We start from the raw sequence: 19710 nt of genomic DNA, 5'->3' as shown, positions 1-19710 counted from the left end.
ATTTTAAGGATGGAGAATTTTAAAATGTTACTGCTCGGGTCTTATTTATTAAGAGAAAAATATTTATTTGATTCAAAGGTCTAAAAGGAAAAATTTAAACCATTCTGAAATACTTTTTTTAAAAAAGAAAGAAACGTAGCTGCTCCTCTGTTCTTCAGTTGATGCAAATCCTACAACAGTTGCTGTGTAACCATGCTAGATTTAGTTCAAAATACTTCTGTTAGCACAGGGTTTTTTCATTACTCTACAACGTAGGAAACAATTTGGTTGAAATGTATGCAAATACACAACATATGCTTTAGCAGGATAATCAGTATAGTGAAACATAAACACACCTGCTAATGTTTGATCCACCAAATTGGTTGCCATGAATGTCACAGCTGGTGATGAGATAGCCGCTACCCTGGTGACTTGAGCTGGCATCCTTGGAGTCATGCAAGTCTCGAGTCTAGAAGCAATACCTGCATACAAAAGAGGACAGAAACATTTGAATTTTTCACTAGGTAAAAAGTGCAAAGATCCTGGGACTGAATTTGTTATCATAAATGTGAGAGGTAATTGGAAACTAAATATTAACTATTTAGTAGTGGTAAATTTTAATTTAATGTGCAATTATAACTTAGTGCAGAACAGGAAAACCAAAAGACTATATACAACCTGCAATAAAACAATATAATACTCAATGCAAGACATTTGCTAATGCAATATAATTAACAGTGCACAACCAAAATATAAATCTCTGGTGAATAATGAGAAAGAAGGTTCTTCTAGTTTCATAAAGGTTTTGCATAAAGAAGCATTTTAACTTGATTTCTTTAAAACAAACAAAGTTCAAGGGAGAATTGATTCCAGAAAGTTAAGTGGGAAAAGCCATAAACTATAAGGGGCCATTTTTATACAAGGAAAAACTTATCACACAATGAAGCTGAACACACAGGTAAAGTGAATCGGAGTCAGGTTGTTCAAATAGGCTGGTTGTTCTTGTATGCATGACCTGAAAAGTCAGCATTTAAATGCATATAGCTTCTAAAGATACAGCCAAAATTGAGGTAGAAGAAAGAAAGAAAGAAAGAAAGAAAGAAAGAAAGAAAGAAAGAAAGAAAGAAAGAAAGAAAGAAAGAAAGAAAGAAAGAAAGAAAGAAAGAAAGAAAGAAAGAAAGAGGAGCATAACCAGAGAAATCTAGGAGCAGAGTCTTCTGGATATGAACCAATGCAAGGACATCAGAGTTAGAAAAGCGTACAGATCAATTATTAGCATAATCCAGGTATGACACCTTCAGATATGAACTAATGTTCTACCTGTTTTTGAAATAAACAAGATATGAATGAATTCAATTCAATATATATCGATGAAAGACTATTAGCAAAGTATGAGCTGATAGATATGTTGGTCAAGATTTGGAGATGTGAAGGATACTTCTTACAGAGAATAAATGTATAATAAAATAGGTTATGTTTCTTTAAATAAATAGCTAAATATGGTTTGCAAAACACGTTGTTACCACAAGAAGGGAAGTCCCTAACAACCTCTAGGCAAATGCATAAGATCTTCTAACTTAGCAATTTCTGGACAAATTTATAATGCAGTTTTCAAGGTTTTCTATATAAATATTTATACAAATCTTTTCCCCCCGTAAGATTTGCTACTACATTCACTGCATCATTGCAAGCAAGAGATTCAGAGAATAATCTAAACAGATTATTAAGCATAATCCTTGCTTGCTTGATTTTACCATCCATAAAAGGCAAGTAGCAGTCATGGGATTGGGACTTGGACTTGGCTACATACAAGGAATGTTTTAATATCCTTTTCCTCCCCGGATGACAATCCTAAGAAAATCTAACAAAAATTACACTGTAACCAATCAAGTCCATACATTTTTTATACAATATATCTAATTTAACTCAAAAATAATCATTTCACTGATCTGAAGAGGGAAACAAGTAGGGTCTTTAAAATTTCATTAAAATTGCTAGACTCATGGAGCTGGACCAGCCTTCATTTAATATGTATTTTCATTAACACCTGTTACGTTTTGAAATTGACATCGGTACTTTTGCTTGTTCATTGCAGCTCCAATTTAAAAAAAAAACAGACTAAGAAAACCGCTCTGAAAAGAATCCAACAAACACCTGAATATTGTACAGGTGTTTAATCTAGATACCTTAGAAAAAAACATAGCTGGATTATATATGAATGCTTACCACATCCTTAGCAATGTTGTTCTTTGCATCTGCAGCTTACTTCCCTTGTACAGACAAGCACATGGCAGATTATGTCATAGGGTGGGCATCTCAACAAGTCCCTTTCAACGTTTGGTCACACTCTGCATAAGTTCCATTCAGAATGCAGATGAAGTAAGCTGGCTTTTGAAAGGGAACCTCCAGGACCTTCTGCTCCATCCTTTTCCTTTATCTTAGGTAAACATAAGGATGTGCCAGACTTCCTGTTTCTGATTTGCTTTTCAAGCCTTTGCATACCCGCAGAAAGACTCTAGCTCGTGTACTTTCTGCTTTTCTAATCAACACTCTCTGCATGCACATTTTTCATTTACTCCTTGAAAAAGCCACTGTGACAAAAGCCAGCAAAATACACTTAGGCTACTTTTGTTAGCTGTGTTTCCCCCTGCCCCCCCCCCACCAATCATCATTATGTAGAACTAACATCAGTCTGCACATGATTTCCACTGTAATGTGCTGGTATTTTTCCCTCTTCTCTCCTTCTCCTTCTTAAAAAAAGAGGGAGATAACTTCCTTTTTCCCCCTGAAACATTTGAGAAATTTGTGCACATCAACCACAATATCTTTGGGGGGGAAAAAATCAAATGAGAAGATCATCTTGGTAACCCCTCTATAGATTAATGGCTGCCTTACTCTCTAATGTGAAAATACAGTCCAGGAATATAAAGGATGGATTGCCTATTATTTTCATTTTTTCTCCAAATTCTCATTTGGTGAAACACAAATTAGATTTGTATCCTGTCTTTTCTTCAGGGACTCTTGGTAGTATGATATGGTACTCCCCCCCCCACTTATTTTTGCTCACAATGTGCAATGTAGATTAGGATCAAGATAATGTTCTGCCAAGGATAATCCAGTAAAGTTAAACTGTCAAGGGTGAGAGTAGACTTCTAACTGAGCCTCCCTAGTGCTATTCCAAGTCCATATTTTGGACAGAGAGGATCGCTGGTTTGAAAGAGGGGTCAAAGAGGCCATCTATGTCACAATTGAACAGCCTTCTTTCAGCAGAGGGGGAGGGATATGACATCATCTATTTCCAGTCTACAACACAGTCCTTTCAGCAATTCCAAGAAAGCTCCACACCCATTTGCACTACTCAGGTCATCCTGAGGACACAGATAAACTTCCAAGTGGCTTCCAGGACTCTCTAAAAGAATGCAAATGATCAGCTGCCTGCAAGGAATATAAATCCTTCTGGTCCCCATCATCCAGTCAGAACTGAAGAAGCTACTTGGATGAAAAGTGAAATGTCTTCAAAGAAAAACAAGAAAGTCCAGTTGCCTCTTGAAAAAGAACCCTTGGAACATGATCCCAAACAGTTGGGTGAGCTCAAACAGCAGGAAAGATTTCCAACTCACGAGGAAGCTGCGTAAAAGTGCAAATGTCAATGTTTCTATTTACATTCATAGTAGAGATTAAGCAGGCAAGAATGGGAAATGCACATTGAAAGAAATGTGCTAGCAAATGTGCTAGAAAAACAAGAAAGTCCTGCTGTCTCGTGAAAAAGCACCTTTGGGATAACTATGACCTTGATGACTGAGAATCTCCATAGACCCTAGTGTTATTGTTAGTCTAATACCATAACCGCATTAGTTTTCATTAATAAAGTAATAATTACTTCATTTATTAGTTATTTAATTAAATAGTTGACCAAAAATGTGTATTCCTAGATATCTTTGTATGTAGTTCATCATATTTTTTCATTATTGTTTGTATTTTTCCACAGCCCAAGTAGAGATATTCACTGTAAAATATAGAGTTGGGAATACATTTCTCTAGTAGTATGTTTTGTACCTATTTATTTACATTTGGTACGATGCACTAATTTGCCAAAATTTGAAAATTCTAAATTTTCTAGTATTCAAGAGGGATTTTTTTCAGTTTCCCTACATATTCTTATGTAATATATTTATCATCATTTCCTAGAGGCAAACCAGAGTAGGTCAAATCCTAACTATAGTCCCTAGCAATAGGTTGTTTTTGTACCAGCAAGTGATATACCTCTCCTTGATTGCAGTTCCAGTCCTGTGTCATTAAGATTAACATGTTTCTGAACATTTTCCTGTTGTGGAGAGGAGAGGAGAGGGGAGGGGAGAAGAGAGGAGAGTAGTTGGTTTTCATGGGCCTTTTGTTCATTTATGATAAAGTGAACCACTATTGTCTTTAGAAGAACGATTCCAATTGGTTTTGAAGCCAGCAACTGGAGTAAAACTTCTCGTTTTATTAGGCCAGGGGTCCCCAACTCCCGATCCATGGACCGGTACCGGGCCACAGCATGCCAGCAATCGGTCCGCACAAACAAGCAAAGCCCCATCTGTGGGACGCAGGCAGCATAGAAAACCATGCACTTTCTGGTCCGTGGAAAAACCTTTCTCCACAGAACCGGTCCCTGGTGCCCAAAAGGTTGGGGACTTCTGTATTAGGCTAATATATGCAATCGTCCAGTTTTAATACTACACATTGTGCAAGTTGTTGTGTTCTTAGAAAGGGGAGCATTACTTCTATTTAAGAGATCTCTATGCTCCTACCATAGGATAAGAATCAGGAGAGTAATATACTTCATCTTAATTTCTGAATATCAAGATACAGAAACAGAAAGTGAAATGGGAGAGCTCGCAAGACAGCCCTTTCTGAATTCAGCATCTGGGTCATCACAAAGAGAGAAAAAGAGAGAAAATCCCTTCTGTCAACTTTCCTTAAGCTGATGGGATTTGATACTGTACTTCAGCATTATTTGTTTTTGCACAGTTAAGTGCAGCACTTATTGTTATTTCTCACATTTTAAGCCATTTCTTTTTACATGATAAGATAGGAACACAATTCAGGTGATCAATCAATACTATGTCTGGATTCAGATGTTCAAAAAAACAAAACCCAATAGAATGAGAGCAAGAGCTTAATCCCACTTAAAAGACTTGGATGCTATAGACAAAATTTTACTTTCACCCTAAACCAAAAATTAAGTCTGTTCTGTCTGAAGCAGTCTGCTTAATTGATATAATTTACATGCTTTCCATCTATTTATGTCATATGTCAACAATGTCAAGTCAATCAAGTCAAAACAGCAATTACATAATTATGCAAATGGAATGTACTCTATAAAATGTATGAATTCAGATGAAATGGAGATTTGGATTTGATGGACATTCCTCCTAATCGTCCATTAAAGAGGTGGCCCTCATCACTCTTGGTTTCATCACTCTTGGTTTCATCTATTAGCTGTTGGTAAATATGGAGCAGACCTTTTTATATATAGAAAAAGCTTTTATGTATCCATGTTTTTTTTGTTTGGGGGGTGGGTTTTTTGCACAGTTCTGCTAGAAGAATGACATTTTGCAGTGTTTTCTGTGTATGGAGAATGGGCTTTGATGCATGTAGAAAAAATATTTTTTCAGAAATTTTCTTTTAATAAATTGTTATCCACAGCTCACATAATAATGAGGGGGAATAAGAAGTATACTATTTTAATGCTATTTCGCACTTAAAAATGTTTTCATCTTTTGTAACAGTCAAAATGGAAAAAATATAAAGCTCACAAAAGCTACGAAGATGAAGGAAGGAAAACAAAGAGATTATTGATAAAAGCTAGGAAGCTATAAAAGAATCTGTAATCACTCTGTGATTGAGGTGATGGAGACTTATATGAAAAGAAGCAGATGCCTAAGAGAGGATGTATGTTTATAGGCAATTTAACAGGATACATCTATGATTCTATTATAGCAGAGGCATTGTGCTGCTTAAATCTGTATTTTTCTGAGAGTGTTATGTGTCCAAGTAACAAACTAGAAAGCAAGCATCAAGAATAACAAAAAGATTGTGAACCATTATTTTCACTATCATTGTCATTAGCATTTTCACCAAAATAAATCCTATTGCCCACTCTTACCATGTTACACGCTTACCATGTTACAAGAATACTTGAGTTTAACACAGACATACATGCAAAATAAATATTATTAGGCAATCAGAAAAAAAACATGTTTCTCGGTGTCTATGATCCACTGAACAGAAGGGCAGAAACCTACATTTAAGCCAAAGGGCTATCAGTCCTTTTCTAGATATGTTTCTAGAGTCGGCCAACAATTTTTTTACTACAGACCCAAAATACATTTCTATAGAGTGCACAAAAAGAAGCAGGTGACAAAAGGTGCATTTATGCGTGTGTTAAACTCAAGATGTCATAGCAAGATTATGTGGATGGATGGATGGATGGATGGATGGATGGATGGATGGACGGACGGATAGTGTTCTGTGCCCTTAGCAAGCATTAGAATACAATCAAGTACTTTTTATTAACAACTGCAATTATGCAAAACTTCACTGCACTCCTAGTAGCAGAGAAATCAGCAATGAGTAAGAAGAGGAGGTATGAGCTTTGCATGCCAAGCACAGCAGAGGAGATGGTAAAAATAAAAAAAAACATCACTTACTAATTCAACTGCAGAGATGCAAAGAGAGATGCAGAAACATTCTGTATAAGGGATGTTATTATATCTCCTCTTAGTCAGAATCAAAGGTAAAGCATTGATCTTTACTACTGTGACTGTTCTTCTGTTGTAGCAGAAGTGATTCTCCAGAGATCATTGGGGAATGTAAAAAGAATATGAAAGACATTCTTGTGTTAGAGAATTTTGCATCTGTAACTATCTTTAAGTCCAGGGTAAAGTTTCTTGTTTGTTCTGGGTGATGGTGATGGAGCAGAAAAGCTGGAAGAGGACAAATCATTGGGTGAGCTAATGATTCATTCCTAGATGTGGCAGATTCTCATTTGAGCTTCTCTAAAAAGACATCTGAGTCCTCCCTGAAGCTGACTCAGGTGGAGCGGGAAACCTTCAATAAGGTTTTGATAAATCTGGATTCAGTCGTTTCAAAATCTAAATAATCAAAATATGTACAGAACAAAGGCACCAACCAATGGCAGATTCAACACCTTAATGTCAAAAGCTTCAAAGGCCGTAGGAAACAATATGATATCATTGAGGCTGGCCAACCTACTGAATGCAACTGGTGGCTTTCTGAGCTCCAGCTGTGACCTCTTGCATTTGTTCTAACCAGAAACTGGATGGCCAGAAAGAGAAACGTCTTTACTTTGTTGAATGTCACAGCTTTCTAACACAGGTTTGCAATACCATCCCCTCAGTTTGGCAGTGTTCAGCCACTGTTTGATATTTACAAAGGGACCCAGCTTGGCTAAGGGGAAGAAAAGCTGGGTCAACAGCAGAAAGAGTATATAAATCAGCCTGTGATTTAGTGGGGCTCAAATTGAGAGATGCCATGGACAATTTCATTGATGTAAAGGTTGAATGAAGTTGAGGGATCTGGGTTCACTTTTGCTTGCAAGTGACCTCATTTTTGTAAGAATTTGCCTCGTTAGAGTACCATTGTTATTGCATTTAATTTGCATGGTGTGTCATCGTGTAGCATTATAATTACTATAATGCATCATATCACTGTACCAGAAGAAAAGTCAGGCCACAGAGACAAGTAAGGAATGCTATTATTCTCATGACTGATATAACTCATTGAAATTTATTTAGAGATTCCATAAATGATAGGTTTCTTCAAAAATTATTCAGATTCACAATGAAGACTATGATTCCTGAGCTATTGTTGACAACAGTGCTTGATAACAAGAAGCCAGCAACAAAACAACAGCAACATGACAATATAAACAGAATTAAGGACACCAGTCCGGCTTCCCTACTTATTCTATGCTTGCATTTTATTTTCTGGCTTCAAAACAAAATAGTTATAAATAAAAAAATGCTTTATCCTTATTATGCTCCATTTTTAAATGAACTTCATATCTAATTTGCATTATTGTTTTAGACATAACAGTGATTAGCTTCAGAAAAATACTTGGCAAAGAGAAAAATTCATTGAATTGTCTGTTTACACTTAATTTATTTTTGTTTTTAATACATTGTAAATATTATAAGCTGTTCAGGGTTTCCAGAAATGGAACAACATGTATGTTGTGAACAAACTAAGAAATAAAATGAAGGATCCATTTATTTAGATAAATTAAAAATTTGTTGTTTTTACAAACCAAAAATTTGAATTCTCCAAATAACAGAATGTTTGCTTTTCCATAATCTTCCATGAATTTCAGCATTTATTGACATTTTAAGGCCAGTTCTTGCTTTTTTAAAAAACAATAATTAATATTGTTTTCAATATTCATTGCTTCAAACCATTCATTTTTGCAAATTAATCTCGTATGACTAATGAACTGATTTGGGTGAATTCAGAGCACTGAACTGAGTCTACAAATCAAATTAACAGATTGATTTGATTCATCAAAGTGAATCATGTCTGCCCAAATTAGTTGGGAAGCTTTCATAACATCATAACACATTTTATAATCATTTGAATTAGCCAAATAAAATGAAGTTAAATCCATTTTGAAAAATTGGTCCCAATATATTCAGATATCCAAACCAAATTTGATTGATTTTCTAAATTTTTTGAACATTTAAACTGAATTTATTTTCCAAATTATTTCAAATGTTTAATTTAAACTGATCCCAATTTGCCCATCGCCAATAAAAATATTCATATCATTTTTTTAAAAAACTTTTGCTTAGTTTACCAAAAGCCATGAAACCTTTCTTAGGAGAAAAGAAATCTTTAGTCACTGCTGTGCTACTAATGACGGGGAATATTATTATTAGCGGTAACCATCAAATTGTGTTTGCATTTTATACAGAGAAAGATAATAACCCATTACCAAAAACAAATCTTCAGAAATTTAAGAAATAAGCCTAAATGGCAATTTAATGTTTACTCTTAATTTTCTTTTTCTCCCCATAATATTTAAATTCTTTTCTGTAGATGATTTAAACCAAGACATCTCAAAACTGCTAAATATTCAGAAGCAGAAATAGGAGTAGAAACAGGCCAAATAAATTTGTATGGTAAACATGGGTATCTATGCAGGATGGAATCACATGAGTTATAATATGACATGACATGATCCGAGTTATCTAATTTGTGATTGAGGAACACGTTATTATTCATGCAATTTGCATGAGCCATATAACATCACTGGGGTTTGTTCTGGATGTTTATGATCATTGATTTAAAAGAAGTATAGGAAACTGACCCAAGGAAATAAACTCTGTCAAAATTTGAAAGTGAGAGTGACAGAGCTGTCCATATAATTTTGGATAGGAAAGGGCAATAAGAGACCTTGGTTTGTATCCATTTTGCTGGGCATCAAAACAAGTTGAAATTTGGTTTTGAAAAAAGAACATACTAACATACTAGAAGACACATCTAGTATGTTAAGGATAAGAGTCGGAAGGATAAGAGATTCCACATGTGTATTATGGAATTTGGTTTTTATTCCTGGTCATGTATAAACATTACTTCTTCCTTGGAAAGAACTATCATGCATGGGACCAAAGCTTGTTGAGTATGTGCTCTATCTTGCAGGTCTTCCCATTGTTTGTTTAATGCTCAAAAGTTTTTTTTTAAAAAAAAACAGGCAAGGGTGTTATTCCCAGGAGACATTCAATTCAGCTGGTATGAAAAACAACAGAGCACGTCTCTTTCCTGTTCATCACTGAGAAGAACCACTGCTTGCAGCCTTCCTAAAGCCAAGGAACCCAATGCTGCTACAGGAGACCATTCTCCATAGCTAGATACTTTATTGTAAGGTAGGTTCAGAGCAAAGTACTGGAGAAAGTGGCTATTCTGAGAGCCGAGCAAACCATTGGAAAATCTGGTTAGACTACATGAGTACTCCTCATTTAATAACCACAATTGGAACTGTGAATTTGGTCATTAACTGAAATGGCCAGTAGGCAAAACAATAACTGTGCTTATGATCTTACTTCAGTTTTCCTTTTGCTTTATAGACCTACAAAATCATAAGAGCAAGAACTATTAGCAGTTATCTTCATCATCTTCATCATCATAATCATCATGATGGTTATGATGGTGATAAAAAAGTAACTTTGTGATTTACGCATGTATGACCTAAATAAATACTGTATAAGTCTTTATGTTTATATAGTAGAACTATTCAGTCTGTCAAAGTTCTGCTAAAAGGATATTTTGGGGGTTATTATGTTCAGGTACTCTGTACCTCATCTATCATATCTTTACAACTTTATGGTCTTTTCAATTGTTGCTTATATTACCAGAAAATCTGCTGATTTCATTGTGCCTGTGCTGCATGCACATTTTGGCATGCATTAATTCATAATTTGGATAACGATAATGGAATTCACAATTCCAAAGTGCCTGAAGGCAGTTCAAGAAGCAACCGATGGAAACTAATCAAGGAGAGAAGCAACCTAGAACTAAGGAGAAATTTCCTGACAGTGAGAATAATTAACCGGTGGAACAACTTGCCTTCAGAAGTTGTGGGTGCTCCAACACTGGAAGTTTTTAAGAAGAGACTGGACAGTCACTTGTCTGAAATGGAATAAGGGTTCCTGCCTGAGCAGAGAGCTGGACTAGAAGACCTGCAAGGTCCCTTCCAACTCTGTTAATTTGGATCTACAGCACATGTTAAGTGAAAGAAGAAGAGATTCTAATTTTTTCTGTATGGATAAAATCCAATTGTTTGAGTTAAACAAACAGTACTTTATGCTAAGCCAAAATGCTTCTGCAATTTAGAACAACGATAATCTTTCAGGAATAAATATTTGCACATTTTAGCACTACATGAATATGATAAAAAGCAATCTCGTCAATAGATTGTCACAAAATTCAAATGCTAAAAGAGCATTAATTATCTGGTTTAATGTCATCATGCAACGGGAGGATTCAGAGTAAAGTAGATAAGTCCAGAGGCCTGAAATAATATCTAAACATGATCCATAAAAGTCTCCAGTATATATCAACCAATCAAGATGTATTCACATTATTACAAACTTTCAACAAATCTTATTGGGATTATTTCTCTTCCATTTCATAGTGTTGAATTTAAAACAAGATTGCTGCATTGTTAAATTCAGAGGCTTTTAAGAAGGAGCCTCATCTCCTGTGGCAGCGTTTCAATATGTCCTTTCTTTAAGGAATGGAATTCCTGTGCTAAAAAGATAACCACCATTTTAAATTAATAACTTAAATTAAGTTAAGTTTAATTAATAACCTAAGTTAACTTAAATAATAAATATTTTAACAGCAACCGTCTTTTCAACTGAGTAGTAGGTAGATTATACATATGAGCACTATCCATGGGATCATTTCCCAAGGAGCAAGGTGAGATTGTTCATCTTCAGCTGAAGTATGGTTAGAAAGATCTGGAGTGGTCTACAGAAACTAACTAGACTGAAGGCAAACTAACAGACTGAAGGAGACAAGTGATAAAAACAGCAACACAAAAAATGCAGAGTTTAGATACTTGGCGTAGTTTTTTTATCTGTCATTTTCTAAAATGTGCTGTAGATGGGGTATATAGTATATTTAATTATGCTTCTATTTAAATGCTGTATGCTTCTATTTAAAATATAAACATATATAACTATCTTACAGTTTGCATAAGTATAGTATTGGTATTGGTATTAGTATATATGGGTACTTATTTTCAGATAAATGGAATTTAATCTCTTTTTTTTCAGTTCCAGTTTTGGTGGTTAATCCAGCTAATGTATTGTCTTACTTTAGGAAACAAGCATTATAAGGACATGGGTTTACATTTTACATTCATAGAAGGGTTTTTAAATGGTTGACTAATCTGCAGGAGCTTGGTTCAAATAATGTCAAAACTATAATGACTGGATTCACACATTGTACAACCCCCCCCCAAATAAGCAAAAATATAATTATGACTTAGAATAGTGATATAGGCAGCCAGTGGCATTCCAGTTGTTGAAGGTTACCTCCCAACTTCCATAAGGAGCAGGGTCAGTCATGAGAAGATGCTTGGTGTTGTAGTTCAGCAACATCTGCAATGCCACAAATTGCTTACGCACTGTTCATAGCAATTTGCAAACCAATGTAGTAGGTATATGTGGGTTAATTCTTTGGGAGCAAAAAATGTAATATTTGGAAGGTACTACTTGCAATCTTTGACATTGTCTGTTAAAAGTATCCATTAGAGCAGAGGTCCCCAACCGATGGGCCCCGACCCACTACCGGGCCATGGCCTTTTGGCCACCGGGCTGCGTGAGTGGCTAGCCAGTGCACATGTGTGCTCACCCTGTCCTTATGCCGGCACTAGGCAAGCCGTGAACCTCTCACCGGCACCAGGTGAGCCGTGAGCCTCTTGCTGGTGCTAGGCAAACCGTGAATCTCTCGCCGGCACTAGGAGTTCCACGAGCTGTGCACCAGCACTAGAAGAGCCGCAAGCCTCTCGCTGGTGCTAGGAGAGCTGTGAGCCTCTCGCTGGTGCTAGGAGAGCCACGAGCTGCACGCCGGTGCAAGGAGAGCAGTGAGCCTCTAGCTGGCACTAGCAACCCCATTTGCAGTGCACACATGCTCACGGTCCCATTCATGTGCACACACATGCAGCACGCATAAAGGTGCCTGTCCCTCCCTTTCCCACTGGGCCGCCAACACAGAAAGGTTGGTGACCCCTGCATTAGACATTCATTTGGAACATACCCGTAGAACATCATGGAAACTAAAGTGTATTGAGTTGGGCATGCCTTTGGCCTAAACAGATTTCTTTATTGGAGAGTCAGAGAGTAAAATTTATTCTTACAAAGGGATTTTACCTCTAGGCTTTGAGGATGCAATATTTCTATTTATTCAGCACTAAGATTTACTGAGTTCAATGGATCTTATTTCCAGGTGAGTTTTGAATGGATAGAAGCTTAATAAAGGAACCTAGAAGATCTAAAGGATAAAAGGGCTAAACAGCATCTCTTTCCTTTTCTTCCTGTTTATCTTGTCCCCTTTTCAATTGGAATATTTTTTTTCACCCAACAGCAAAGATTTCTAATGCTAGCACAGGTTACTATGAACTAAGGAGAAATTATGACCACAATTGAGCCCAAAATTTTTGCTGTTAAGTGAGACATTTCTTAAGTGAATTTTGCCCCATTGTACGACCTTTCTTGCCTTAGTTGTTAAGTGAATCATTGTGGCTGATAAGTTAATAACCCGTGTTATTACGTGAATCTGGCTTCTCCCATTGATTTTGATTGTCAGAAGGTCGCAAAGGGTGATCAAGTGACTTTGGGACACAGCAACGGTCATAAATATGAACCAGTTGCCAAGCATCCGAATTTTGATCACATGATCATGACAATGATGCAAATGTTGTAACTGGGAAAAACTGTCATAAGTCACATTTTTCAGTGTTGTTGTAACTCTGAATGGTCACTACATGAACTATTGTAAGTGGAGGACTACCTGAAGAACATATGGATGAACCTTGAGTATGTCTTTCTCTCCTCCTCTTCAACCTCCAAAGTCTGATCTCTAAGTGAAGAGATTGCAGAAACATCTTCAATTTCTCAGAGAAGTTATAAAGAGACTAAGCGTTCTCTTAAGCCAGGGGTGTCAAACTGCTGGCCTGCGGGCTGGACGCGTCATCTGGAAGCCATGTCCACCCCATTGCCGGCAACGGCAAAACAGTCCCATCGCGAGTTTGACATGTCTGTCTTAAGCGGTTGACATTTTGCCTGTTTAGAAGAGGGAGATCTGAGCTATCCAGTGGCCCTTTAAAGATGATTTTCCAGAGAGTCATAGCACTGTATAAAAAGTGACATTACTTGGGCAAGTTGAAATTAGTTTGTTAATTCAGACATTTTAAAAACTGGAATTGCACACTCAAGGAACTGAAGCCAGTATTTCACAAATGTATAGAAATATTTTCTTTATAGATTATTTCAAATGTAGTCAAATGTAGTCAAATGTAGCATCAGTAATAGTATACTTGTCCTCAAATGATTATCATAAATAGAAAAACTAGCATTACATACTATTGAGTAGTCAGCTTATTTTTATATGGAAGAAGGCTTTTATAGGGAATGTGCTATAAATGAAGGCTACCATCTCTAAGCTTCAAAAATTTGGTGACTACTATATGACAACAATATCTCTTTGCTACTATTGATTGCTTGGTCTTTGTTTTGCAGCAAAATAAGTCTTATAAATGATAACTGTGCTAGTCTAAACCACCATCATAAATTCTAAACCATCATTATGAAGGTTATAACATTTAAGTTGTTTGGGGTTTGAACCTGTTGTCTTTTTTCTTTGAGAAACTATGAGCATAGGACGGACATGTATTTTTCTATGCTGCGTTGTGATTAAAGGCATGTTTTTACATGTGTGACAAGACTAAAAATATGTTTTATTGTAGTAATGTCTAATTGCTGCTTTTATTTATGTATTCAAAAAGCCTTTGAAGTTTGGTGGCCATTTCTGATGCAATTAGTTTCATTGACACTCAGTTGCATAAACCAAGATAGATAAAGGTTAAATTACTGCTCAAGCAATAGAACAACAAATAATGGTTACTTCTAGGAGATCCTTATTTGTAAAACATATTGGAAGCCACCATCAAAATTTCGTAATATTGGAAGCAACCTTCAACCTTCAAAAATATTGAGTCTCTTTTAGCAAATTAACTTAGATTTCTGTTACTCTGTTTACCTACTTTACAGAGCCAGAGTTCTATATTTCCAATTATTATGTCAAAAGTACAGTAATTGGTTTTCAAATAAGGCAATTTATAAACAAATAAAAAAGAGCCAGTGCTTTAACCAACTTAGTCTTTGCACTGAAATCAGCTGTGCTATATTACCAACAACATGAAAAGTTCAAGTTTTTTCCTTATGAGATTAATATCTACGGTATTTTTTGTAATTATTATAATCAGAACCAGTAATTGGTCAATCTCTGATTTCTTTCTCCTCCACAACTACTATGTTTTTTTTTAATGTCAACTTCTTTTCTTCTCATGAGAATGCAGGTAAGATTTAATCAAAGTTTGCACAGCCCAAATTCAAAAGGAATAACTATTTTCAGCATACTACTCTACCTACCAATTGGCTCTTTAAGATGGAAGACATACTGTAAATGGCAATTCTGCTGCAGAAATATGGCTGAATGCATTGAGATTAAAGTTAAACATATAAGAGCATAGGCAATCCGAGACCTTTGTCTGGATGATTGGTTCCCTTCCTTCTGATTTTTAACATGCTTGATGTTGTAAATTTTAGATGCCATTTGTTCTATTTGTTCAAAAATTGGACAAGTTCTTTTCAAAGATAATGCATATACCCTGAGTCACCTCAGCAGCCAGTGGCTGTGTTCCTTCATTGCAAAGCTGGGAACATTTCAGGAGGACCTCTCAATGCGTGCACTGAGAGGTTAAGGAAGGACAATTTTGACTCCAAATAGTCCTGAATTTGATAACTTTGTCATATCATGGACTTACCAAAAAAAGGTTTTGATTGAACTGCCCATCCAAAAAAATCCTGGGACTCTAAAGCAGCCAGGAGAACAATTCCATTATGGAAGTCCCTGCAAAATCCTGGCTGACAGTGAACACACCTCTCTAATATTTATTAGCTGCAGGCACAAACTGAACCATGCACCCCATTAGACTCGTTTCAGAGACTCCTTATACAATGCCTTAATTATACATTTATTTATCATATTTTATAACTGCCCATCTCATAAGAAAGTGACTCTGAGTGGCATTCAACCCTTAATTAGGAAACCAGTAAATATATATTGGAATGGGACAACTCACCACAGGCAACTCACTGCAGAACTTGCCATAGCCAACTTGTTGCGGGACAATTTAACAGTTCTATTTAAAATGTTTAATTATTTAAAATAAATAAAAATATTTTAATTTTTGCAATTCACATTTCATTCTGTCCCTCCTTTTGCATCCTTTCTTTAATGATTCTATTCCACTATTTCTCTGATATTAGAGTAGTGAGTTGTCTTACATTGAGTTGGCTGTGGCATGTTGTCCCACAGTGAATAGGCTGTGGCAAGTTTGCAGTGACGAGTTGGCCCTGCTGAATTGTCATAGATCCAATACATATAGTAGTTTGAATTGTAAATCACCTTTTTTGAAATGCAAGCCACCTAGAGTCATTGATTGGGATGGTCAGCTATAGAAATTGATTGAATGAATGAATGAACGCATTTAAAATTGATTATAAAAAGTTAAGATAATATTATACTTCTTATAAAGAGTGAGATGTCCAAATGAAGGGGCTAAAAACCCTTAGTGGAGTCTGTTGCATTACAGATGCCCAAAATATTCAAAAATGCTCCAAGTTACAGGTAGTCCTTAGCTTACAGTTCATTTAGTGACATTAAAAAGTGACTTATGACTACTTTTCACATTTATGACCGTTGCAGCATCCCCATGGTCATGCCATCAAAATTTAGATGCTTGGCAAATGGTTCATATTTATGACTGTTGTTATGCCCTGGGATTACGGGATCAGTTTTTGTGACCTTTTGACAAGCAAAGTCAATGGGGAAAGTAGATTCATTTAACAACTGTAATGATTCACTTAATAATTTTGGCAAGAAAGGTTGTAAAATGAGGAAAAACTCACCTAACACAGGGACCCCCACCCCCAGTCTGTGGACCAGCACTGGTCCGCGGCATGCCAGAAACTGTGTTGCCCAAACAAAGCCCCATCTGCAGAATACAGGCAGCACACAAAACCACGCCCCCTCTGGTCTGTGGAAAAAACTCTCTCCACGGAACCGGTCCCTGGTTCCCAAAAAGTTGGAGGCCATTCTCCTAACAAATATCTCACTTAGCAACCTAGGCAAGGGCTCAATTTGGGCTCAATTGTGGTAATAAATTGAGGACTACCTGTATTGCAAATCCCAACAAGAAACATAGTTCCAAACAATACTACTTTGGAATGCATCTTTCAAGCTCCATATAGTTGAGAGAGATTGAGGTGGGGATGATGGAATCTGATGTCTGCTGCCCTATTTTCCAGAGCCTCCCGGTCCTGGCTATGTGTCTTGCATGCTGGGAAGTTTTCCTTAGCTACTTGTGGATGTTGCTTTTGTCCCCCTTAGGACCATGGAATTGAAAGATGTTACCATGCAATCAAATCTGCCCCTTTTCAGATAGAGACCAACAGCCTTCTGTGGGATTTGCTACCTTATAAATATATCAGAGATTATAGCCTTAAGCTATACTTTTATTTATTAAGCTATATTTCTGTCCATTTCAGCAACGATAGCAAATAATGACAATTTGCCCGAGGCTAAGAAATAAGTGAATGGCTGACCCTGAATCAGAGTCTGGCTTGGACAATTCTACTCTATTGCTTCCTTGTATATCAATAGTACTTTTTCAATGGGGATTTTCTTTGACACATAGACAGAAAGCACACACATGTCCCAGACTGGATATCTTTGTCCTTTTTTTTAAAAAAAAAAATACTTATAAAATGATCAAATGATTCCTTTTAGGATTTTTTTTTAACCATTTAAAAGTCAGAATGAAAACATCAATTCCACACTGGGATGTCTTCTTTCAGTTCCATCATATTCCCTAAAACAGGCATTTAACATGCAACACTGAATACGATGATATAGTCATTTCCAGAAATACAGAAGACAAGAAAATATTATCTGGAACAGTTTGATTTTGCTGTTAGCACTCTGTCTTTTGAAAACAAAACAAAACAAAAAATAATGGAAAGGCTTCCTGCCCATTTCATATATTAAAGAAAATACAGTTTTTCCCTCCTTTTCTCCTTTGAGCAGACAAAGTTCAAGGCTAGCTATTTTGCTTTTCGGATTTGCTTTTCAATTCTTTACATGATGGGGATATGAAAGAATTAGTCTTTTTTTTTAATCTGGCGTACAAATGCTGTTTTGTAAGTGAAATCAGCAGATCCCAGTTCAAACAAAAGATTATAAACCTTGGCGTTCAAATTCAGAATGATCAATATTGTTAAAACCATCATTTCATTCAGATGGAAACGATTCACATTTCCTTGTAATTGAATATTTTCTTGGTTCTTTTGTTTCACTGTTGAAATTAACAATGCATAGAAAAATATATTAGAAATGAAATGTTACAGTATAACTGCTAAATATTATAGAGATTTAAACTTATGGAATAATCCATGCTGGTTTCAAGTAATAGCCATGAATTTTAAATTGAGAATATTACTGTGTTTTGGGGTAGATTTACTGCTACGCACCCAAAATACAATATAAAAGAGAAGGGAAGATCTTTTATTTGAGTATCTCTGTTGTAACAGTCAAATCTACCTCTTTTTTACTTGATTAGGTTGTTAAATTTGAATGTAATTCTTGGATTAATAACTCAAAATGACTTGCCACTGTTATGAAATAGAGAAGAGAATTTAACAAGACACATGTAGTGAGTTATACACAAAATGCCCACCACTGTTAAATGAAACTAGGAACATAAATCTCTTCTTGCTGTGCCTGGAGAATAATATCATTTGTCTTTTTTCGAGTATAAATTATCTTACACTTCAGTGAATGAACGAATCACTTAATATGCAGGGTTAGAAAACACACACACGAAATTAACCAAAGCACAGCATTCTGCCAACATTACTTTACGTCTTGCAGTTTTCAATAAACTCTTCATAGACACATATAGGTGAATACACTGAGTTTTTAATGAGAATTTCTAGCAGTCGAGTAATTCAGAGCCGTGCCTGTACATAACATTCAACTGTGGCCATTACTGTTATTGCAAATAGAGTCATAATCTACTTCTCTACCGGATTTTTTCAGAGAGGCCTCAGAGTAGACAGGACTTGGTGTATTCATACAACTGTATCCATAGGGAGTGCATTACCATGGCAAAGCTTTGGATTCTGCATCACCATTCCTCCAATGAAGAAAGTGAGTTTGGAAGCTTTTCTGTCTGCTTTAGTCTATCACGATATTTCAGCAAGGAAAACCTAAGTTTACCCATGTTAAGAGTATTGGCCATTGCAATATTCAATCTTCTTTTCACTATTGTTAGACATCATATTTGTACTACCACTTTGTTATTATTTTGTTGAGGCCATTCTTTCTGTACAAAAAGGCCTCCAGAGGAACTCTTCAAAGAGGAAGATCAGAAAAATTACTTTTTTTGGAGGGATGGGAGGAATGGGTACCATTTCTAATCAGTGGTGGGATTCAAATATGTGAACAACTGTGTGGATGCCACTTCCGGAAGTCCATTCTAGGCTGGGCAACAAAAAATTAGCTACCGTTCTGCCAAACTGGTGCAAACTGGCTGAATCCCACCACTGTTTCTAATATAGATGACCAATATAAAAACCACTGAGGACTTGTGCCTGAGTTTTCTTTTTCTATATTTTTACCCACAAACATCTTATTTTCTACGTCATATTCTTTGACAATGTAAACTTAAGGTCTGGACCATCTTTTATTGTACTTTGAATTTATTAGATTTTACTCTTCTATATAATGAACTACAACATTACTACAACTCCCAGCATCTATGGAGATTCTCAATCATCCAGGTCATCCACAACTCCCAGGATCTCTCAGAATAGGCTATGGTTG

General features: G+C 36.1%; 1 protein-coding gene across 1 annotated transcript in view; it reads right to left on the bottom strand.

The window, feature by feature from the left end:
• TCERG1L (transcription elongation regulator 1 like) overlaps nt 1-2479 on the bottom strand; it is a 60627-nt gene extending 58148 nt beyond the window's left edge. The window contains exons 1-2 of the mRNA XM_029283364.1: nt 2383-2479; nt 336-461 (exon numbers count right to left, since the gene is read on the bottom strand). Of these exons, the coding sequence (XP_029139197.1) occupies nt 336-461; nt 2383-2479 (223 nt within the window). The remainder of the gene's footprint in view (nt 1-335; nt 462-2382) is intronic.
• Between the last annotated feature and the right edge of the window lie 17231 nt (nt 2480-19710).

This window comes from Protobothrops mucrosquamatus, unplaced genomic scaffold (genome assembly GCF_001527695.2).
Source record: "Protobothrops mucrosquamatus isolate PMUCROS unplaced genomic scaffold, P.Mucros_1.0 scaffold62, whole genome shotgun sequence".
NCBI classification, from domain to species: domain Eukaryota; kingdom Metazoa; phylum Chordata; class Lepidosauria; order Squamata; family Viperidae; genus Protobothrops; species Protobothrops mucrosquamatus.
Note: the sequence above shows the minus strand (reverse complement) of the source record. Positions and strands in the feature narration are given on the sequence as shown.